The sequence below is a fragment of the Ricinus communis genome, chromosome 8, assembly GCF_019578655.1.
Source record: "Ricinus communis isolate WT05 ecotype wild-type chromosome 8, ASM1957865v1, whole genome shotgun sequence".
Classification (NCBI taxonomy): Eukaryota; Viridiplantae; Streptophyta; class Magnoliopsida; order Malpighiales; family Euphorbiaceae; genus Ricinus; species Ricinus communis.
This window is the reverse complement of record NC_063263.1, coordinates 11,589,709-11,612,540: the sequence shown is the minus strand read 5'-3', so window position 1 is coordinate 11,612,540 and position 22,832 is coordinate 11,589,709. Positions and strand designations below refer to the sequence as shown.

At 33.8% G+C, this 22,832-nt stretch overlaps 3 protein-coding genes and 1 pseudogene across 3 annotated transcripts; all 4 read right to left on the bottom strand.

The window, feature by feature from the left end:
• Positions 1 to 5,929: 5,929 nt before the first annotated feature.
• LOC8280269 (phosphatidylinositol-glycan biosynthesis class F protein) lies at positions 5,930 to 10,672 on the bottom strand. The gene is made up of 8 exons (XM_048378189.1): positions 10,406 to 10,672; positions 10,222 to 10,287; positions 9,799 to 9,841; positions 8,793 to 8,847; positions 8,360 to 8,408; positions 7,820 to 7,887; positions 7,145 to 7,253; positions 5,930 to 6,408 (listed from the first exon to the last, which is right to left on the bottom strand). The coding sequence occupies exons 1-8, from the start codon at positions 10,655 to 10,657 to the stop codon at positions 6,295 to 6,297; spliced, it is 756 nt and encodes a 251-aa protein (XP_048234146.1). The 5' UTR covers positions 10,658 to 10,672; the 3' UTR covers positions 5,930 to 6,294.
• A 1,521-nt stretch (positions 10,673 to 12,193) lies between these two features.
• On the bottom strand, positions 12,194 to 13,135 carry LOC8280268 (leucine-rich repeat extensin-like protein 3). The gene is made up of 2 exons (XM_002512702.4): positions 12,981 to 13,135; positions 12,194 to 12,793 (listed from the first exon to the last, which is right to left on the bottom strand). The coding sequence occupies exons 1-2, from the start codon at positions 13,060 to 13,062 to the stop codon at positions 12,423 to 12,425; spliced, it is 453 nt and encodes a 150-aa protein (XP_002512748.2). The 5' UTR covers positions 13,063 to 13,135; the 3' UTR covers positions 12,194 to 12,422.
• A 3,744-nt stretch (positions 13,136 to 16,879) lies between these two features.
• LOC8280267 lies at positions 16,880 to 18,365 on the bottom strand (annotated as a pseudogene).
• A 2,571-nt stretch (positions 18,366 to 20,936) lies between these two features.
• On the bottom strand, positions 20,937 to 22,456 carry LOC8280266 (mitogen-activated protein kinase kinase kinase 20). Its single transcript, XM_002512700.4, has one exon. The coding sequence runs from the start codon at positions 22,277 to 22,279 to the stop codon at positions 21,182 to 21,184; it is 1,098 nt and encodes a 365-aa protein (XP_002512746.2). The 5' UTR covers positions 22,280 to 22,456; the 3' UTR covers positions 20,937 to 21,181.
• Positions 22,457 to 22,832: the final 376 nt, after the last annotated feature.

Below are 22,832 nucleotides of genomic sequence, written 5' to 3'. Positions count from 1 at the left end.
CAGTTCGCTACTCCTGAATTCTCTCACCCTGTAAACAAAATCCCTCAAGTACCCTATGTTCCTATACAAATTCTACCCTCAAAATATGAAAAACCTGTTCCAGTTATAGCTTTCTTTGACACTGGAGCTCAAAGAAGCATGATGAATCCGGAGGTCCTTCCATCTGAATACTGGAAGCCCCATGATCAGTTTTTCAGGGCAGCCAATGGTCAAACCTTCAAAACTACTCTAATCACAAAACAGAAAATCAGGATACAGTTTTTTCCTGATTGCGTAGTATGGACGCATATCATTGGTTCGGATCTTCCAAGCAAGGACATCCTAATAGGGTTTGATGTTTATCATCAAGCTCAGAAGCTCCAGATTCTTCCTACTGGCATAAAATTTAAAAGACAATTTCGGCCATACACAGAGACCTCAAATCTGTTCACTATAGCAGATACCGGTCCACCATTCTTGCAATACACAGAAAAATTCCTTCTCTTTTGTCCAGAATCTCATTCATACTTCCAACACCCTCTTCTACTATGGAAAAATCCCCAGTTCTATATCAGACTCCCTTTCAAGCTTAATGAGGATATCAACCCCACAAAGGCCACACATTTGGGAATGTCTCCTACAAATCTAGCCCTTGCCAGATCAGAATGCCTAACCCTGTTACAGTAAGGTCTCATTGAGCCCACAACCTCACAATGGGCTTGTCAAGCCTTTTATGTGGAGAAACGGTCTGAAAAGATACGAGGGAAAAAGAGACTTGTCATAGACTATAAGCCCCTAAACCATTTATTATAAGACAACAAATTCCCTCTCCCTCGAATCTCAAACCTCAAGGTCCATATCCAGAAGGCCCAATTCTATTCCAAATTTGACCTGAAAGCGGGCTTTTGGCAGCCGGGTATCCAGCCCTCAGAGAGATACAAAACAGCCTTTTGTATCCCTAATGCCCAGTATTAATGGACAGTCATGCCTTTTGGGCTCAAAACGGCCCCTTCAAAATTTTAAAAGACCATAATTGAGATCTTTGGGCCTATCCTTTACTCCTCTTTGATCTACATCGATGACATTCTCCTATTCTCAAAAACAGTTGAGGAACATCATCAACTCCTAAAATAATTCCTCGCCATTATTCAAAAATATGGCATCATGCTGTCAGAAAAGAAGAGTCTTATTGGCCGACAAGAGATAGAATTCCTTGGCATGCAATTCAAAAATGACCAATACAAGTATGGTCCCCATCTGACAAAGGAACTTGATCACTTTCCAGAAGAAAATCTCTCAGTAAAACAAATTCAACAGTTCCTTGGGATTCTGAATTATGTCAGAGAAGCCATACCACACCTGTCCAGTTACACGTGCCATCTCTCAAAGATGCTCAAGAAGGACCCTCCTCCTTGGGGAACAAAGCAGACTACAACTGTTCGGAAACTAAAAGAGTTGGCTCACAATTCTCCACCTCTTACTATCCGGTCCACAGGAAAGCTCATTCTCGAGACAGATGCGTCTGATTATGCATGGGGGGGCATCCTCCTTGAAAACCTCAATGGAAAAGAACAACTTTGTGGTTATGCATCTGGACAGTTTTCTTCCTCAGAAAGACATTACCACACAATCTACAAGGAGATTTTGGCAGTCAAATATGGGATAAAGAAATTCGAATTCTTTTTGATTGGACAACACTTCCTGGTTCGGATGGATAATTCTTCTTTTCCAAAAATCCTTGAATCCAACCAGAAAGCCTTACCAGAACCTCAATTATTGCGGTTAAAATCATGGTTCAGCAGGTATGATTTTGAAGTTCAGCATATAAAAGGGACGAGAAATCTAATTCCAGATTTCTTATCCAAACTTTCAAAACCACAAAATCAACCTATAGTCCTCCTCACCTCGACAGTAAATCTTCCTATAATCTTTATGGCTTCTTCATCTTCAAAAACCACTCTGCAACCTCCCTCACCACCAGATCTTCCCACCAACCTCACAACCAAATAGGTCACTGATTTTGCCAGAAATATGATGTTCCATTATTTGGCAACCTTTCAACAAACTTTCTCACTATCCATCCAACCCAACTTCTTTTTCCCAGATTACCCTTGGTGTCTGATTTATCACCTGTCTCCTACCTATCCGCAGATTGAAAGTGAATTATGGTTCTTATGGTGTCTCTCTACAGTTTGTCATCATGCTATTGAAATTCCCATCATGGATCTCTTACATTTCTTCAATAATGAAACAAATTCGGGGTCATATCCATGGAGATACCTCACTTGGTTCAAAACTCCGTACCAATGGACAAAGGAACTCCTTAAGCTTATGCATGAGAACATATTATTTACAGACAATAATCCCAGAGCTTCAGAATGCCATGCCATTTTCATCTTCCACAGGCCTTACCTTCAGTTCTCGGAAGACACTTATGCAACTCAAAATATCTGCCATTATTGGAGAACACTTGATGTACCTTTGCATCTTGCTCCTCCACCAATCACAAAAGATCTGAAGCAGGCCCTCTAACTAAGAAATGAATTAGGAACGACTGATGTCTCTACACCATTAGTCTGCACTTTCAATGGACATCTGTGGTCTGAATACCCCATTGGACATTTCAACTTTCCCATACTTCCGACCCCACTGGATGATCCAAGCCTGACCAATGAATAGAAGGATGCCATCATGCAAGATTCTCAGCCAATGGATGATGATCACTATGACAGTATTTTCTAAATACGTGGTATGTGTGCTGGACATCAAGACAAGCACTCTACTCAATAATTCAAAAGATAGTGGTTATGTGTGCTGGATATCAAGACAAGTTTTCTCTTCCATAATAATACAATAAAAAAGATGAGATGTCAATTTCATCTTTCGGTGCATTATTTTCCACATGTGTATAGTAGCAGCATTATTAAGACTTTTTGTCTTAAGATGCATGTGAAGCCTGTATTATTAGGTGTATTAGGGGTCTTCACTTTTGTAAGTGGGAAATCAAGATAAGATTCCCACCTTGTCTTTCCCTGTCGTTTTGTATTATCACTTCTCTATATAAGGAGAGGTCGATTGAGAATAAAATCAAGCAAGTTTTCCATTTCATCTAGGACCATCATACTCTCTCATATGGCTTTCTAAATTTCTTCCTTCTCTCCTCTCAATCCATTGGTAATGAACTAATTGTTGCACGATCTGTTTCTTCTATGATCTAAAAGGGCTAACTCGGCTATCGAAGTCCAAAAGAGCAGAAAGACCTCCCATGGCGAGGTGCCTCTTTATGGTCTTAGCTTGAGGATATTCTTCTGCTTTGAGTTTACAACATGAGGATTATAGAATGAACAGCTCTCAGCTCCCTTAAATTTTTTTTATTAATTTATTAATTTATAAGTTATACTAAACGCTCTTTCTAATTCTAAGAGATAACATATTAATAATAAATTAGTTTTCTAATTAGATAATAGTTTTCAAATTAGATAATAATTCTAATTGTAAAAAATAATTATCTTTAAATATTATATTTATTAATAAATTAATTTTTAATTATATAATAATTTCTAATTATAAAAATAGCTATATCAATTATATTGATAATAATGATTTATATAATATTAAAATTAATAAATAAATTTTTAAAATAATTTTAACATTTATTATATTAATAAATTTTTTAAAAAATTAAAAATATTTAAAAATAGTTATTGTTACTTCTAAAATATTATAAATTGATAGTAAATATTAATTTATTTTTTTTGTTTTTCTTTTCTTTTAATTTCATCGAGTCGTATAAGGCGGTTGTGATTATTAAAAAAGAAAAGAAAAACTTTTGGTCATCTTCATCGTCAACAATAAAGAAACGACCAGGAAAATAAAAGCCACAGTTAGCCCAACCACAGCCGCAACGCCGCCAAGCTATTTAATATCCCCCACCATTTTTGAAGACTAGTAATACCGGTTCAACTCGGACTGGAATCATTCTAAAACTATCGGTTTAGGTACTTTAGTTTTTTTATTTAATTAAGCATCAATTTTTTAAGTGCTTACTATTTTTTTTTTATTTAATTCGATTTGATTAATTTCAATTTTATTGATTTAACTGGTTCTACCAATCTTGGAATACAACTCTAATTCCATAATGGAAATCTCAAAAGTTAAACTTTAAATATAAAATTATTTTAAAAATTAAATATGTTATGAGTTTTTTCTACAGTAATATTACTTTAAATAGAATTACTAATTATAAATGGCACATAAAGATTAATCGTTAAAAAATAATATTTATCAATTGAAAAAAAAAAAAGAAAAAAAGAAAAGGAAAGCAACAGTCATATTCATAACTCGTGCGTTGCTTTGCTTTATTCAGGATGGTAGGGCTAAATTGGTTCATGCTTTAGACTGTTCATCCTTTCCAGCAGTAAGGTTTACTCTACGGTTTCGAGCAACCGAAACCGTTAACCGGTTTGACTTTACCGGGTTTGAACTTTGAACTCCCGCCGTGACCAGGTCTAGAGCGACGTACTGGTGCCACAAGGCAGGAGCAGTGAGACCAGTAGGCCTTCGGAGAAGAAAAGCTGATTAAAAGTAGTAAGTGCGATTATGATTTTATAGAGATAATAGGAACCTGCTTTAATCACAATTATGTAATCACAATGAAACGCAAATACAAAGGGGAAACCTCAACGAGTTGATTTTCCCCACTTCCCGATATGATCAAAAAGAAAAAGAAAACATATTTTTCTATGAACTGGTAAGCTGTTGAGAGAGAGAGAGCTGATCCATGAGAGAGACGATACGAGCGTTATAAGCGCGGGCTTGATGGACGGCTTCCGCTTCAAGCTCGCCCAGCTGCGAACAGAGCATCTCCTCCGCCTCTTCCGCAATTCTCAGTTTATGCAACACTCCCTGAAGCTCGTGTCTTGTAATTGCCTCTCTCTCTTTGCTTTCTCTCAGTGCTTTTTCTAGCTCCTCGTTTCTCCTTCTTAGTTGATCGTTCTCCATTTTCTATCTGTTTGCTGTTGCTCCTCCACCATTATGGATGCCACTTTTGTTTCTTTTTATAGCCTAAAATTTATATGTCCAGATTCATTGTATCTGCTTTTCTCCTTCCCTTCTACTTTTCTTTTCTTGTTTTTTCTTTCTTTTATAATGATTTCTCCTTCCATTATTGATTACTATTCTGGCTTACGTATTGGCTTTGCCATATAATAATAATAATTTTTTTTCCAAAGTTTTATTTGAAATTCAATGCCTGTCCATGTCATCTTTCTGCTTTGAGTATTTACTTTGTGCTGTGATTTTTATTATGGAATAATGGATTTTGGAGAAACATCTCTTTCGCCCAAAAAAAGGGATGTAAAATCACCGGTGCTTTAGTTTCATGGTAAAATAAAATTATAATTAAAAATGAAACATTAGGAATCTAATTTCATCAGGTTCAAAATTAAAAAAATAATAATTAACACCAAATATCTTGCAATTGACATTATCTTTTACTCATACTCCAATTTTTGTGTTTCAAGAATAGGAATTAGAAAATTAAACCCTAATAATCTTATACGTGGAATTCCAATTAAAGTCCTACAATAGAATATATGCAACGTCATCAATCTATAACGAAACTAATTTTTACCGACTTATTTATTATTATTTTATTACACGTCAGCATATTAAATTAAGATTTTATTAATTTTGTGATCAAACCGACCCTTCATATCAAATCAATTTTCAATTCATAAAAACAACTAGCAAATATATCTATCCTGTACATATAAGAAAAAAAAAAAAAAAAGAGGAAAAAAACGGTAAACGAACTCCAGATGCTTGCTACTGTATGAGGAATATTCTTAAATTATGTTGACATTATTATATCCTGTAATTTGCTGATTGATTCATGAATAGCTTCTTTTTGGCAACTAATACTATGCTTCAAAAAAATGGTATGCAACAATTTCCAAAAGTTGAAAAGGATCTATGGCAGTTGCAGATGCTCCCTTAACAGCCGCAATGAATTAACATTCTGTATCAACAACAAAACTAACAGCTTGCAAGAGTGATCATGCCTGCTAAAGAAAGAAAGAAAGTAATTCCACATGATCAACTAAGAGAATGGTTTTATTTCTTCTTCATACAACCATACATGAGCACTCCAAATGATCTATGCTGCTTCTCCATCCGCAATACAAGAGTATGGAATCCGGTTCGTCTGTTTTGCTACTTTATATTCAAACTGCAAAGATTATGCTTCCAGTAAGTCCCCGAAATGCCACATGCTTGCTACCGCAACCTTCAGTAAGAGTGTATCTTCTTTTGATTTTAGTCCCCTTTAGGATGCTGCTGTCCACTGCGCGCAAGTACAAAACCCAGAGATACTAGCATTCCAACCAGATAGCCAATCATTGCTCCATAAGTCACGCATATTGGCCATTCCTACAAAAAGGAAAATAATAAACATGAAGCTGCAAAAGTAATAAAATGGGCGGATGTGGATTAAAGATAAAGTTGATATAGGAATTGAAGGTGTCAATTGCAAGTCGAAATGATGGCTTGAGGTGGTGTTGGAGGTTTCACTAGATCAGGGCTGCTTGCAGAGTCATTGGAAAGATTAGTACTCATTTATGGAAGATGACAATGTTGCTCAATTGAGAAAATAGAGAAAAAAGAAAAGACAAGGTAGTAACTGATATATTTTTGTGCGAGAGAGACAATAATCCTTTTTAGTTTGATTAGTGTTGTGTTATGGTGACTGATGCCTTTATCGGATTTGGATTGTTGCAACACCGGACTGAAAAAGAGAGTGGAAGAAGAAGGGAAAAAGCTCTCTATTCTTTTTATTATTATAATTTTGCTATTTGTAATTATTTGAGACATACTGAAAGCATATTATGACTTCTTAACCCGTTTAATGGTAGGTGAACTTAAATTTAAGGAAAGGATTATTTAATTAATAAAATAAAACTCAGATGACTTCATATGATTTTCAAACAAGAGGGATCAAAAGTGCTAGTATTATCAAAACTCATATGAGAAATTATAACTTGCTCATTAACTTGAGAATTTATAATTTATGCCAGTACATAAGTAGAGATGTAAGAGCAGATTAGAGAATGATTAAAATGGCCTATGATAGACAGAAATTAGGAATTGAAGGAACAAAGAACAGTACCTGCCATGGCCTTTCCCAGTCAAGTGGCATAGGCCAAGCCCCAAACCAAGCTGCAATTACAGCCCCATGTGCTGGCATACAAATCATATACTCTAAAGATCCATTTGGCCTAACAGGAATTGAATTTAAGTTCCACATTAGTACCATAAAAAGTTGCGACTTGATTACAATTCAACTATGCTGCCTTAAGTTCTGAAATGTACAATTAGTTTCTCTACAGTTCAACTTTCTTAAACAGATCATGGATCACCGGTGACCTGATTTATTTTTGTGAAGTGTCTTAAGCATACTTTTAAATACTCAACAAATAGCAAGTGTCCATATTTCTGGATTTATCTGACTTGAAGAAGACACCATAGATCTAAAAGATACATAACAATCAACTTCTTTCAAATATGAAGGAGATGCTTTGAAGGAATGCCTGCAATGCATAGCTAGGTGGCTAAACAGGGACATAAACTGCCAATAAGTGTTGGACCATTTCATTTTGACTGGAGGACAAGTATTAAGTAAGGCTATGTTTCTCAGAGTAACAACTACTTTCTCCAGATTTAACAAATTTCATCACTCTTTTGAAGTGTCCAAGTGATAATTCCAGTTCAAGTATTCTTATCTGATACAGATGTTTCATGGTCAACTGAATACTCCAAGTAACTACGATGTTGGAAAACTTACTTTGAATGTGCAAATATGCGGTGCCAATGAGACCATGACGAACCAAATACAGAAGCTGCAGGCACAAACTGTATAAGACAAGCTTGCTTAATAATATCATAAAGGCATAGCACAACTGGCAAGGAAGAAAAAGAACATGCTCAAATAACTTGGATTTGCATATAATTATACTTCCTCCTCTTCTTTTCTTTTCTTTTCTTTTCTTTTTTTCCTAAGCAAGGCCAGCAGATTGAGTAAAACACATATCAGTTTACTTATATCAATCTCAACATGTAAGCAATAATTGAGGACTCATTCACCAAATTAATATCATTTTACTTATATCAATCTTAACACGTAACAAATATGTGAGGACTCATTCACCAAATAAATGGACTTTGGAAAGATATATAACAAAGAAAAACATTCCTCTAGATGATGAACATTTAGTGCGAACTCATGAAATAGAACATAAAAGATGGAGTTTGTCAAGTTTGGATGTTTCAAACTAAATCCTTCAATAGTTAATAAAATGGTTTAGAATGAGAGCTAAATACTTACTGTGAATAATGACATAAGAAGAGACCAATTAACGGTCTTTGATAAGCATCTGTCTCCAAATAAAGAAAAAATCAATAAACTGCTGCAAATTTCTAACTCCAGAAGAAAAAGTGAGAAGAGATTAAGTCTGGGTTCCATCATAATTATATTAAACATATGTCAGTCATATCCATTACTTTCCATCTTCTTAATTCTGAAACCATGAATCATAGTTGAGGTTGGACAGCCACCTTCACCATAGACACTTAATACCCAGCTGAATTTTCGACCACATGAGAGAAGGCCAAGAATCAAATATAAAGCAGGGGACTTAAGTACTTGATATGGAGAGGGATACAGAATATGAACCTCTTTCCTCGCAACCTCAACTTTGATTTCATTTTCAGAATTGTTTTAGAAGATATGAATCCGTTGATCTCACTATATCACATACTGGATGCCAACAGGTGAGCCCAAAACAATAGCTCCAAAAGCATTCACTATAGCCCCTATAAATTCGAAAAAAGAAAAAGTGTCAGGCATGCAGATAGAAACTACAATGAAAAGTTGCGTCAGGCATGCAGATAGAACTACAATAAAAAGTTTTGTTATAGTAAGGAAAAGGAAAAGGAATGGCTAACAGTACAGACAGAACAAATGCCAATTAGCCACATCTAAGCATTAATCTAGTTATAAGTGCTCTGATCCAACAAAGCAAACAAGACGTCCAACCACAGTTCAGCTATTAACAAGGTAGCAAACCAATGAGAAGCTCCCCACCTAGGAGTGATCAAAGCTTAATGAGGTATGGTAGTAGTACTAGTAGCACTAACAACTTCGACAGCAGCTAGATCTAGAGGGAACTTGTGAACATTATGTTCATGCATAACTTGAGAACATTTGGATGTCCCTTATGTGTCTGTGGAAGAAAAAGAAAGTATCGAAACCATATATATATATATGCATCAGACTATCTTGAGAACATTTGGATGTCCCATATGCGTGTGTGTATAAGCAAATGAGAAAAAGTTCTTAAAACAAGCAACCCACTCAGATAATGTTTAATCCCCAATGAAAAATGTTATCAAAGAAAACTGCCTGCCATCGCTAGGTAAAGATCTAAATTGATCAAACGTCATTTACTTCAAAGTAATATTTCAAAGTTTCTTTTAGACGGACCCCTCAATGTGGCAACTTCTGAATCTTTAAAGTGTATATATAAAAATTCAAACCTCAATATAACTCTTCATAGATACTATATCCATTTGATAAAGGCTAACCAAATTCCAAGCATCAAAATACACATTGCCAAAGCTGGCATCAAAATACACACTGCAAATCACGAAACTTAAAAAAAAAAAAAAACTATAAAATCTCTGAATACACACTAGCCAAGCTAACACATGCAAAATTAGCAGTGATCAGTAATCTAAATAAATAATGTGTATATATATACTAACCAACTGGAAGAGCCAATACCCCTCGTCCTACAGCTTTCAAATACTGTAACATCACATTCAAAGAAAAATAAACAAATAAATTGTAATGAAACCGAACGCTATTGTTTGGCTTTTATCAAGTGCAAGAGGTTAAATCATGTTTTTCTTTCTTTTGCATGATTTCATTTCTTTCAAAATGTCATTATTTTCTTCTTTAGGTTGAAAGAATTGAATTTTAAATGTAATTGCTTAAAATAGAATTCACTGAATTGGATTCTTGCAATATTCAGAATTTTTAAACACAAACGATACAAAAATTTGAAGATTTAAAGTCTTTCAACCAAATTAGTTTAATCTGTTTCCACATTTCTTATTTTCCCACATTTTCCCAACGACCAAACATGAAAAAGCAATAAAAAAAAGTAGAAATAACGAAATGCATACCGAGCATTTTTTAGGATTCAATCGAAACCAACTGTAAAGAAGAACCACAATTGGAGTCTCCACAGTCTAAAGAAAGAAAAAGAGAGAGAAAAAAGAAAATGAAATAAAGCAAATTACTCAAAGAAAGAACAATAATTGTGATTAAGGATTCGAAAAAATGAAGTTAAAAGAGAAAGAAAGGTACCCAGATGAGAAGGAGGGTGTCTGATGGATCAGAGACAAGATTGACGGAGTAGAGATTGTGGGCCACCCACAAAGATACTGCTAAACCAAGTCCACAGATCAGATGGACTAAACATGCTAGCAGAATTGATACTGATCGGCATGAAGAAATTCCTGACGTTGAAGCTGCTGTACTACTTTTATTCTTCTCCTCCTCCATGTTTTTTGAACTTGCCATTGCCCTCGCCTCTGCTGCTCCAGCTTCAGCTCTCATAAACGGGTACTTTAAATGGGCTTATCTGGGCTTCCCATTCTCGCTTGAATATTCGGAGTGGCCCATCAGCCCGAAAGTTGGAACCTCAAGTTACCAGCATTATTGGGATTTTAATGGATTGATATTCTTTCTACTTAAAAGAGTATGTTATATTTTAATATTAAATAATTATATATGTATATTAGTGAATAAAATTTTGGGGCAAGCAAAGCCTTTTCTTAATAAATTAACAGTAATTAGCTAAAAATGTTTTTTTTATTAATATGTAAGTATTTTTCTTATGAATATTAATATGTAAGTATTAAGTACACTTACCTTATTATCTTTTGATTTTGGAATTTAATTTTGTGTATGCTCTCTTTCATAAATCAAAAAAGGAAATAACTCACTAACTAATTGAGACAGTATTGATGACCCAATAGCTGCATCATAACATAAGAAGAGTTTAAATTTCAACTACTTTTAAATTTTATCTGTATAGTTGCATTGGAATAAGGAAGTTTTAGAGGCTGAGCTTTGGCAGTCATTCAACGGCTAAAACTGGCATGGGAGAATGGCTGTGTCGTAGGGTCAGTCTAGAAACGGGTTCGGCTCTTGTTGCCAATTGATTAGTGAGTGACACTGACAGTAGCTTCTTGAGTCACCATTCCAATTAACCACTGCGCATTGGCCTGGTGGACAGACATTTTCAAAGTAGAGAGCTCTTCTAATTGTGGGATTTATTCTTCAAATATATAAAAAATAATATCCCACTTTATATTAGCAAAGCCGCAGCTATTGTGGAATAGTAAAGAGTAAAAGCAGTAATGTTTAGACATATTTACAAGCTTGAAAGACTAATGCATTGTTTAGATGACCAGAAAATGCTAATGTCATGATTTTTTGCTTTTATCTTAGATTTTGTGCAGATATCATAATGATTTGCTTCTGTTGGGCAAAGAGAAGCAATCCAAATCCATCTATTATTATTATTATCTATAATGTAAAGTGGATTAAATAGTTAATTAAGGCATGCAATGATAAGTGGTGGGCTACAGTTTATTATATGTTTATATTAATAAGATTAGCATCCAAGAGGGGTATTTTGTGATGCCAATTTTTGTTAAAGTTCCACAGGCCAACAAAATGATTTTCTTCTTTTAATTATTAGTGGCGATGGATGTAATATGGTATCTTGGAGTTGGCTTTTTTTTTTTTTTGAAACCAAGATTATGGAGTTGGCTTAAGTGTTAATTTGCTCCCTAGAATGTCATGTAAAAAGATACAATATTCCCCAAAATTAATTTTCTAGTAAATCTACCTAATATATTTGGTAATTTGGCTGATTTGTCCCTCTTCTTGTACAGTGTTTCATGTAAAGATGATGTTTGTTTGGAAAATATTATATTACACAAAAAAATATTATTTTTATTTATTATATAAAAGATAAAGCAACTCACTGTAAGATTCTGAGAACACAAATTTGTTACATCACTAAATATATATAAATTTTTTGGGAATTATATATTATAATGATTATGCTTGATAGTCGGAAGAAACAAACAACCCTGGTTTCTATATATATATTTCTTTGATACAATACAATAATTAGTACACCTTCAAACGATTAATCATGGGTTCAACACCCAGACGCTTAAAACACTGATTTTGATTAGAAAAGAAAAACCCTGATCTAACCAAAAACCTCACCAGCTAGAAGACAGTCTAACTCTCACTATAAATATTATTAGCATAGAAGCATAAAGCATACGATACGAGCCCTAGCTCAAGTTGAACCTAAGAAATGTTGAGTAGGGGGTGATATTTCATGCACTATTTGGCGTGGAGGGGAAGATGACATTGGAGGAGGTGGAGGTGATCTTGTTCTTCTTCCAAAATCTGTCACCATAGATATGTAATTATCATCATAGCAGGGAGTTACTCCTTCAGCACATGGAGAAGTAATATCCCCGAGCTGGCCTATAGGGGGTGCAAGTATTGGAGGAGGTGGTGGTGAACGTAAAGCCTTTCCTTTATCGTAGCTAACCTCTTTGGACTGTGGTGATGGTACTGGAGATGGTGGCGGTGGGCTGCTTAGACGCGGCCTCAGATTCCTTCCATACGTTCCGAATATTGCTGCTTTCAAGAGAGAGTAATCTGGAGCACACATCAACAAGATTTTAAAAATAAAAATAAAAATAAGAGATCTCAAGTACATAACAGATCATTTGTATAAATTCATAATATAAATTAAAAGATGAACGCATAGATATCTTTAATCAGAGGTATATAAGATTTGGTATGTGATTATGCAAGAAAAGAGAAGAAAGGTTTTGCAGTATACCTGCAGGTAGAGGTCTTGCATGAGCAGCAGTGAAGAAAAGGACAATAAAAGCTAAAGTAGATAAAAGAAAGAGAGAACCCATTATGATTTGGAGATGTAGTAATAATGCTTTCTGTAAGTTAAGACATTAAAGCCATGGACTAATGCTATTTATAGGCATAATATATGAAAATGTTTTCAAGTACGTAGTAGGTAAATGTGGACACTGATCTTCCTTTTCTTCTTCATTTCTCTAATTAACAGATTGTTGACCTACTTAACAGTTTGACCAGTCACTGCTTTGGACTTGGTTCCACGGTTTGGTCTTCCACAACCGAGTGGGAAATATATACAATCAGTACTTGGTCTTGTTTCCTACTAAATAAAATAAATCCAAGAACTGGGCAGTTGGCATTTTTAATTACATTTTGGTTAATTTTTCTTATATTATCCCTTATTTTGAAGCTCATCAGACTATTTGCTGCAGTAAGGACTTCTCATTTTTTTATTTTTCTAATAAAGGCAACTTCTTGTTGTTTGTTTTGATTCTAATGTGAATCTGTAAGATATAAGGTTGAATTGAATTTTGAATAAGTAAATAACAAAGTTTAAGTTTGAATATTTTTCCCTTCACATTTAGAAAAGGAAACCCTAGTTCTTTTTTTTTAGTTATATAAATTCTAAATCTAGGGTTACTTAGCACAACCCTAGTTTGTAACTCAAAAGATATCAGACTTTTTTAACAGTTTGAGTAACAATTGATCACATATGTATACTCATGGAAAGCACTTTTGTGAAGGCAAGCACTTTCATTTCTAGTAATTCTTGCCTTTTTCTTTTATTATCAGTTATATCCTATGTAATTCATAACTTTCATGTGTTTATAACTTATTGCATTTTTCACTGCACCCTATTTTTTTTTTGTTCTGCCAATTGAATAGTGAGGTCTGTTGGTTGCACAGTGCATAGTAACTATTTCAATAGTTTTCTAAAAATAAAGTATTGAATTTTTATTATAAAGTCAGTATAAAGGTGATAATAAAGGTTCAAGTGATGAATATTCACAAACCTTTTTCTTTTAAGAGAAAAGGCATACGAAGAGTAGAAAGTTGATTTACTATTGCCTATAATATATTACATCCTTCACTCTTCAATCTTCATGTTGTAGATCTATTAAATTCTTATTGAATAATTATATAAATTATATTTTTATCTAGATTTAGTGTATGCATCACAACAAATAGGAGAATATAACATATATTATTAGTATTTTACTTTTTGGTATCAAATGATTGATACATACTCAATTATTTAAAATCAATGAATATGCGTGAATCATCTATTGGTTTAGTATATAAATGAAACTATACTCTAAGTTTAGATAAAAAATTTGATACAAAGATTTAATAATAGTATAATCAAAACCATATCAGAAAAAGCAAAACTGTATAAATGAAAATACTCATACCTCCCAATGTTAGCAAATAAGAAATAACAAATTAATCTCATTTTAGAAATATAATTGTTTTTAGTGAATCTCATTAATGATTTAGAAACTTTCAGACAAGATTATGTGATTGAAGTCTGAACTCCTATATCATCAATAAATTACTAATCCAATTATAAATTACCATGTGAGATGAAAGAAAAATTTCGACATTTCTATTTATATTTTATAGTTAAACTAAATTTTTAAATTTGAATAAATTTTGAAAAGTTACTTTTATTAGTATAAAAAAAGGTTATTCTCGACTCAAATATGGTATCATACTCTTATTTATAATATAGTAATTCATACATTTTAATCTATCCTTTAGTTATTAATATTAATAAATATATATATCAATTGATCGTATAAACCGAACCTAATAAAAGAAGTGAAGTATTTTGCTTACTTCTTCCTTGTGAGAACTTGAGTGAAAAATGGCAGTGCAAAGTGCTTTAAAAGTGATTAACTGGATTGCACAATGTCTTTATCTATAAACTTTTTTTTGTTGTTAATATTTATGTATTTATATTTGTTTTCTTTGACACTTTGAAAAGTGATACAATTGATGATATGCATAGTTTCTGTTGTGTGGTAGGGCTGTGATCTATTCAACTTAGCTTTTGTTTTGGTTTTTAAGAGGTTATTTTCAAGTGCTCCACAAGAAAAGATGCCAATGCCAAAACACTCAAATTGTTGTGTGAAGTGGGTGTTTGTAAGTCCCACCATTGCAAGCCACTCAGCCACAAATTTTCAAAAAGTAAAAAAGAAAATATCAATTTTTGAATTATTTTATTTAATTATGAATTACTAATACAATGCTTACTATGGATAATGATAACAATATTTTATCCTTATTTGATTGATTAATGTTATATAGATTTGATGATTTCAGACACTAAAGCACTGTCATTGCAATTCTATATTATAAGCATTCAATAATTGTGAATCCATAATTGTGGTAAAACTAGCAAAAGGAGCTGTCACTGCTCACTAATCCTATTCCACAAATTGGACACATGACAATGATCTTTGATAGAATATTAATTAAGCAGCAATAATAGAGAGTAAACACGTTTTGTTTTAATTATCTTTTCTTTTACCTAATTGTCACTTCCCCACAATTTGAATGTGGTAAATGTGGATGAATTATATCGAAGTCCTGAGGGATGTTTCCTGTCAATGATTTAACTACAAGGATATCATCCTGATTCAATTGGTAATATAAAAGAACCTGGAATCTTTTGATGTTCCAGAAATTAATCTGTCTGGAACAATCCCAACTAGCCTCGACAAGATTAAGCCCTTAGATTTGTAAATCTTTTCTTTTAACAAGTTTCAAGGACTAATTCCTCAGGAGGCGTCTCCAATGCAGTCACAGACCTGTCATTAGATTCATTGACTGTGTTCTAGCCATGAATTTAATTAAGGACATGAAACTAATAAATTACTTTACCTTCTTTGCAAGTGTCTTTCGTGCTTCTTCCCTTATCGTGAAGCTTACCATTTAAAGTTCTATTTTTCCCTTGTGATCCATCACTTGATTTGGGTATAAGGTGACATGGTAGCATGACTATTCCATTCTGTTCTGACATCTATTATTTATATTTTGCATTAGCATCTTTTTATTGATTCTGGATAGGCATGTACTCAATATATATGTATGTATATGGTCCTATATTATCAGGAGGATATAAATAATTGCAGCAACCTTATAGGCTTCAATTCTATACCTCTCACTCTGTCAAGCATGAGGTGAAATTAAAATGAAAAGTTTATTTTGTCCCAGTTAATAGAATGTGGTAAGTAATTTATTGCATTTTCAATTAGCTCCTAGTTTTCTAATCCTCATATAGTAGATTGCTCAGTTTGATTCAAAATTTTGGATCTCACTCTTTCTTTATCCAAGGATTTTCTCCAGCTCATTGTTCTAGGTAGGATAGCTCCGACAGCATTTCAAAGGAAAACTGCTGTCGCTAACACAATCCTGATAATCATCCAAATTTCAAGAAAATCTTTAAAAGTGTCAAGCAACTCAACAAGGGTATAATGTTAAATAAATTCTGTTTCAGAATGTATCTTGCACTCAGTATTCATTTTTTCACTGGCATTGCAGTACAGTAGACAGGAATCTCTCTATTTGCAGATTCAAGAAATGAGTTATTTTCCTATTACTATCATCTGTTTCCCTGCTAAAATTTTCTCTTTGTTTTCACTTTCATGCATATGCTCTTTATCTTTGATCGTTTCATTTTCCGAGAAAATATACTAGAAAAGAGAATCTTTAACGTTGCTTTGAGTACAGAGCAGAATCATACATTTCATTATTAAAACTAAAAGGGCACAAAGTAACATAATCAAGTTTTAACAGTTTGTCTGGTAAAAAATCATAGCATTTCATTCTTCTAGCAATTCAAACTAAGGCCAATTTTCCTTGATCTGTTACCCAGCACAAAACCTCCTTCTTATAAATGTTAAGCCATTAATTACATATGAGAAAAAAATAAAAGAAATGATCATTTGGTACATGTACATTTCTAATCCACAAGACTTTCCAGTAAGAGTGACATCCCTCTGTCGTGGAAAGAAGTGTGAAGTATCAACCGACCAACTAGTAACAGAAATCAAGCTGAAAGTGGGGAAACTATACCATTCCTTGATCCTACACATTCCTAGCCAGTTGAGCCTTCTCATTGCAGTTATCTACGTCCTTACCTGCAGGTCAGGCCAGCAATTTCCGCGAAATTTTGGCCAGTGGTCACTATACGATTTCCTTGGTCTCCTAAGCCTGTGAATTCAGGGAAACTATAATGCAATAGATGATTTGATGAAGGAGAGGAAACAGAGCCCTCTTCGTACACGCTCCAAGCTTCAGAACAGCTGGAAGCACAAAAATCATCATCAGCATTAGACACATTCTTCATCTGAAATCTCCTCGAAGTCAGTGGTGCCATTCGTTTCATCCAATCCTGACATGAAAGGATGATTTAGTAGCATCTCAGCAGTAAATCTAAACTCTGGTTTCTTCGCAAGACTCCTTTTCAAGAAATCCTTGCCATCTTTGGGAATCTCAGAAGAAATTAAAGGCAATTCAAATCTGTCACCAATCCTTCTCATCTCGGAAGGAAACCAAACCCTCTTCCTGGTAAACATCTCCAAAACAATGAAACCTAGAGCCCAAATATCACAGGGAGACTTTGGAATATGATCAACGACAGTCTCAGGAACCATATACAGAGTGGTCCCTCCAACGCAATAATCAGTCATCTTCCTCTTCTTGTTATTCTTCACTAATTTCTTGGCCAAACCAAAATCAACAATCTTAGGCACAGAGCCACCATTGTCAATAGCCACAAGCAACACATTCTCAGGCTTCAAATCACAATGCACATAATCATGGCGATGAATATAAGCAATTCCTTGAAGAATACACGTTGTGTATCTCCTCACGTCAGACTCGGGCAATCCACAACCACCCGATTGATTAGTAAGGGTAGCAAGGGTTCCACAAGATGCATACTCCAATAGCACATTGTAAAACATCTCACCATTCTTGTTAAGAGTAGTTTCTTCACCAATACATTGAAGAATATAAGGACAAGTACAAAGATTGCTGAATACCTCTTTCTCTTACTGCAGTGAATTTGATTCAGAGAACTCCGCTGACTTGACGGCCATTAGCGGTGGATAAACTTGATTTCGGGAATAGGTTTTCTTTAATTTTGCCAAGTAAACAGACCCGAATCCTCCTTTTCCAAGCAACTTCCCTCTCCACCATGAGACACCATCTCCAAGGTTGCACTCTTCTTCAAACTTCCTCTTCATGATCCTCTATTCTAACAAAATAATCACTAGGGTTTGGCTAATGAAAGAAGAATATGACCAATTTGCTAACCTAGTGCTAATATATATTGTTTCAGTTTGCCGCCTCAAATATCAAAACAGGCTGGGAACCATAACTATCAGCTTCCTAAGTAACTGCTACTAACTATAATAATTTCAAGCGCAATAAACAAATAAATAGTAGAAAACAATTTATTATATTTAATTTGCTATACATTTTATATTTAAAATAAACGTACAAACTACGAATAAACTTTTAATTTTTATTCTAAAATTAAATCAATTATCCAACAATAAAGTTGCTATTAATCTACTAAATAATATGAAAAAAATGCAAATTCAAGCTTTAAAATTCACCTTTGCTTTCCGCGAGTCATACACGAAATCTATAATTGTAAATTTGGGGTTGAATTTTGTTCTTAATTAAACTTGAATAGTTATAAAAATATTTATAATTTAGTGAGACAAAATGAGGATGAGGTAGCGAATTATACTTTAGAGTAAAGATCAATGGGTTTATCAGTACTTTTGGCATAAACTAAAATTCACATTTTATTAATTTATTAATCAAAATACATCCTCAAGAACTATCACTATATATTTCACGAATAACCTTTTAAGTATTTTTATTAAGAAATTAATTGTATTTAATTAATCACAAAATTCGGTTATTGGGTTTTTGGTCAAAATCGGTTGCTCACCTGACTAAAATAGTATAAGAAGCTAATATATATTAGCTCGCTATTTAGTGTTACGTGACATATGTATCATAAAGATTTTATTTTTAATAAAAATAAAATTGTTAATATTTTTAAAAAAATTTATATAATCGGTAGAATAAAATATAAATATTATTGAATTTTATATTTATATTGCATATAATAGTTAAAAAATAATTTATTATCCTATTAGTAAGTTTTTATCCAACAGTTGTGATACCTGTATCACGTTACATCGAATCAATTGCTTGTTTTAGTATATTGCTTTCCAAATATTTTTATTATTAAATAATTTACAACTGCTAGATCCCCGAGGGAAATTGGGAAGTTTCCTGTCAATGAATTAACTACAACTCTAGCTTGGTTTCGGAAAAAAAAAAAAAAAAGACTACAACTTTGTATTTCTGTTTCAATTAATGATGCAAAAGAACCCAGAATGTTTTGATATTTCACGAAATAATATGTCTAGAATGACTCCAAACAAGCCACAGCAAGATTCAAGCCCCCATTATTTTAAATCTTCCTTTTAACAAGTTTCAAGGACCAATTGCTGTTAAGGCATCTCCAGTTCAGTCACAAAAACACAAATTTGTCATTCTTAGATTCATTGATTGTGTTGTAGCCATGGTCTACAAATGGAAAACTCAATTTCACGAACTTGGAAATTAAGCTAATAAATTAGATTACCTTTCTATAAGCATCTTTGTGCGTATTTCCCTTCTTGTTAAGCTTACATTTATAGTTCTATTACGATTAGTTTTTCCTTCTGATTCATCATTTGATTTGGGTACATATATATATATATGTTCTGTGATGACATGGTAGCAAGACTCTTCCATTCTGTTCTGATATCTCTCAAATGTGTTTTGCATTAGCATCTTTTATTAAGTATTGGATAGGCCTGTACTGAATATATATGTTTGTGTATATGGTCCAACAGATCAGAAGGATATAATATCAGCAACCTTATAGACTGATACACATCTATTCTGTTCTACTCATTCTGTCAAGCATGAGGTGAAAAGAAAAATGGTATCAGTCCTACTGTTTCTATCATACGGTTTTCTTCCATAGTTCTTCCATGTAATGTAAATAGTAGAGAATTCTGATATTTTATTTCCATATTTTATGCTGCAGTCACTGTTCAGGATTATCAAAGACTTGCAAATATTTCTGTTAACCAATCATACATAATTAGTAACTCGTTGCATTTAATTATGCTTTTGAAAATTCAGAATATACACTCTAATTCCTGTGAAAAGTTTATTTTGCATCATTAAACTATTAGCTCCTAATAGTTTTCTGATCATCAGATGGTGAATATTCAAATTGTTTTTTAGTCTCACTCTTTCTTCATCCAAAGATTTCTCCATCTCATTCTTCTAGGTGTGCCAGCTCTAATAGTTATTCAACCGCTAGAATGCTACAATGTTGTCGCCAGTAGCTACAAAATCATGATTTTCTTGCATATTTCAAGCAGGCTTTTGGAAGTTTCAAGCATCCCAACAAGGGCTGTAATGTTTCCTATATTGTTTAAGAATGTAATTTGCACTCAGGCACTTCAGTTCAGAGGCATAGCAGTAGACAGGGATCTCTCCAGTTGCAACTTAAAAGGAATGATTTGTTTTACCTACTATCAACTGTTTCCCTGTTGACATTTTCTCCTTGTTTTCATGAATATGCTCTTATATCTTTGATCATTTCATTTTCCAAGAAAATGTACGAGAAAACAGAATCTTAGAACAAAAAACCCCCAGTACAACATTGCTTTGTACACAAATCAGGGTCATATATCAGTCTTAAAGAGTACGAAATAATATAATAAAACTACAACAGTTTATCTTGTAAAACTGTCATAGCATTTCGTTATTATAGCAGTTAGAAGAAAGGCCACAATTTACTTGATCGGTTACCAACCACACCAACTACTAGAACTAAAACATTTATATTCCTCTTATAAATTTTAAGCAAGTAATTACATTTGATTTGAGAGAAAAAATAAGACTGAATTGGTAAATGTACATTTTTAATCCATGAGAGTTTCCAGCAAGAGTGGCATCCCTCTGCCATAGAAAAAGAATCAACCAACCAAAAGAGTAACAAACTGCCGCTGAAAGCTGAACCTTTGTCCTACATCCTACACGTTACTAGCTAGCTGAACCTTCTCAATGCTTTTATCTCATCCTTACCTGCAGTTCAGGCCATCCTTGGTCTCCTAAGCCTATTGTTTCAAGGGAACTACAATGCGATCGATCATCACTCTCTTCTAGAGAGCTATCTTTAGACGTACTCCAGTCTTCAGAATAGCTTGAATCATCAAATTCATTATCAGCATTAGACACACATCCTTCATCTGAAATATCCTTAAAGTCACTGCTCTTGCTGTCATCCAGTCCTGACATGAAAGGATGATCCAGTAGCATCTCAGAAGTGAATCTAAACGCTGGTTTCTTGACAAGGCACCTTTTCAAGAAATCCTTGCCATCTTGCGAAATCTCAGAAGGAATTACAGGCAATTCAAATCTGTCACCAATCCTTTTGATCAATTCTTCGGTTGCCGCTTCAGGTTTTGAATCCCAAACCCTCTTCCCAGTAAGCATCTCAAAAACAATGCAACCAAGAGCCCAAATATCACAAGGCGACTCTTGAATATGATCAATCAGAGTCTCAGGAGCCATATACAGAACAGTCCCTCCAATGAAAGAATCAGTCATCTTTCTTCTCTTGTTATTCTTCAGTACTTTCTTGGCCAAACCAAAATCAGCAATCTTTGGCACAAAGCCATCATTCTCAATAGCCACAAGCAACACATTCTCAGGCTTCAAATCACAATGCACATAACTGTGACGATGAATATAATCAATTCCTTGAAGAATACACCTTGTGTATCTCTTCACATCCGATTCAGGCAACCCACAGCCACCCGATTGCTTAATAAGGGCAGCAAGGGTTCCACCAGAAGCATACTCCAATAATACATTGTAAGATAAGTAACCATTCTTGTCGAAAGTAGTTTCTTCACCGTAACATTTAAGAATATAAGGACAAGTACAAAGATTGTTGAATACCTCTTTCTCGTTCTGCAGTGAATTTGATTCAGAGAACTCCGCTGACTTGACGGCCATTAGCGGTGGATAAACTTTTTTTCGGCAATAGTTTTTCTTTAATTTTGCCAAGTAAACAGACGCAAATCCTCCTTCTCCAAGCAACTTCCCTCTCCACCATGAGACACCATCTCCAAGGTTGTTCTCTTCTTCAAACTTTCCCTTCATTGTTTCAAGAAAGTAATCACTAGGGTTTTGCGCTAATGAAAGAAGAATAATATATAAAGATTTATATGATCAATCTATTCTCCTAATGCTAATAGGAATACAATCAGTTTGCCGCCTCAATTAGAAATAAAGCTATCAGCTTTCCGACTAACTACTTAATAATAAGTTTACACAGCGAAAAAGAAAAATTAATACAGAGGGAGACAATTGAATTATGAAAAGATTACAAGAAATAAAGATTTATATCTTAAAATTGACCACTTGGAGATTTTAAAAAATGATAAAATAAATTTACTTCATTAACTTATTATTAAGTAGTTAGTTAAAATGCTGATAGCTTTATTTCTAGGATTAGGAGATCATATTGATTATATAAATTTGGGTTAATTGCAAAAGAATTCTCGACCTTTGGCGGTTTTCTCAATTTAATCATGTCTTTTTAATTGTAACAATGTCATGCGTGACATTATCAACTTTGTTAAATTGATACATAAATGAAATTTCCGGTGAAGTTTATTCCACGTGGATGTCGGCGCTCTGGTAACCTAAACAC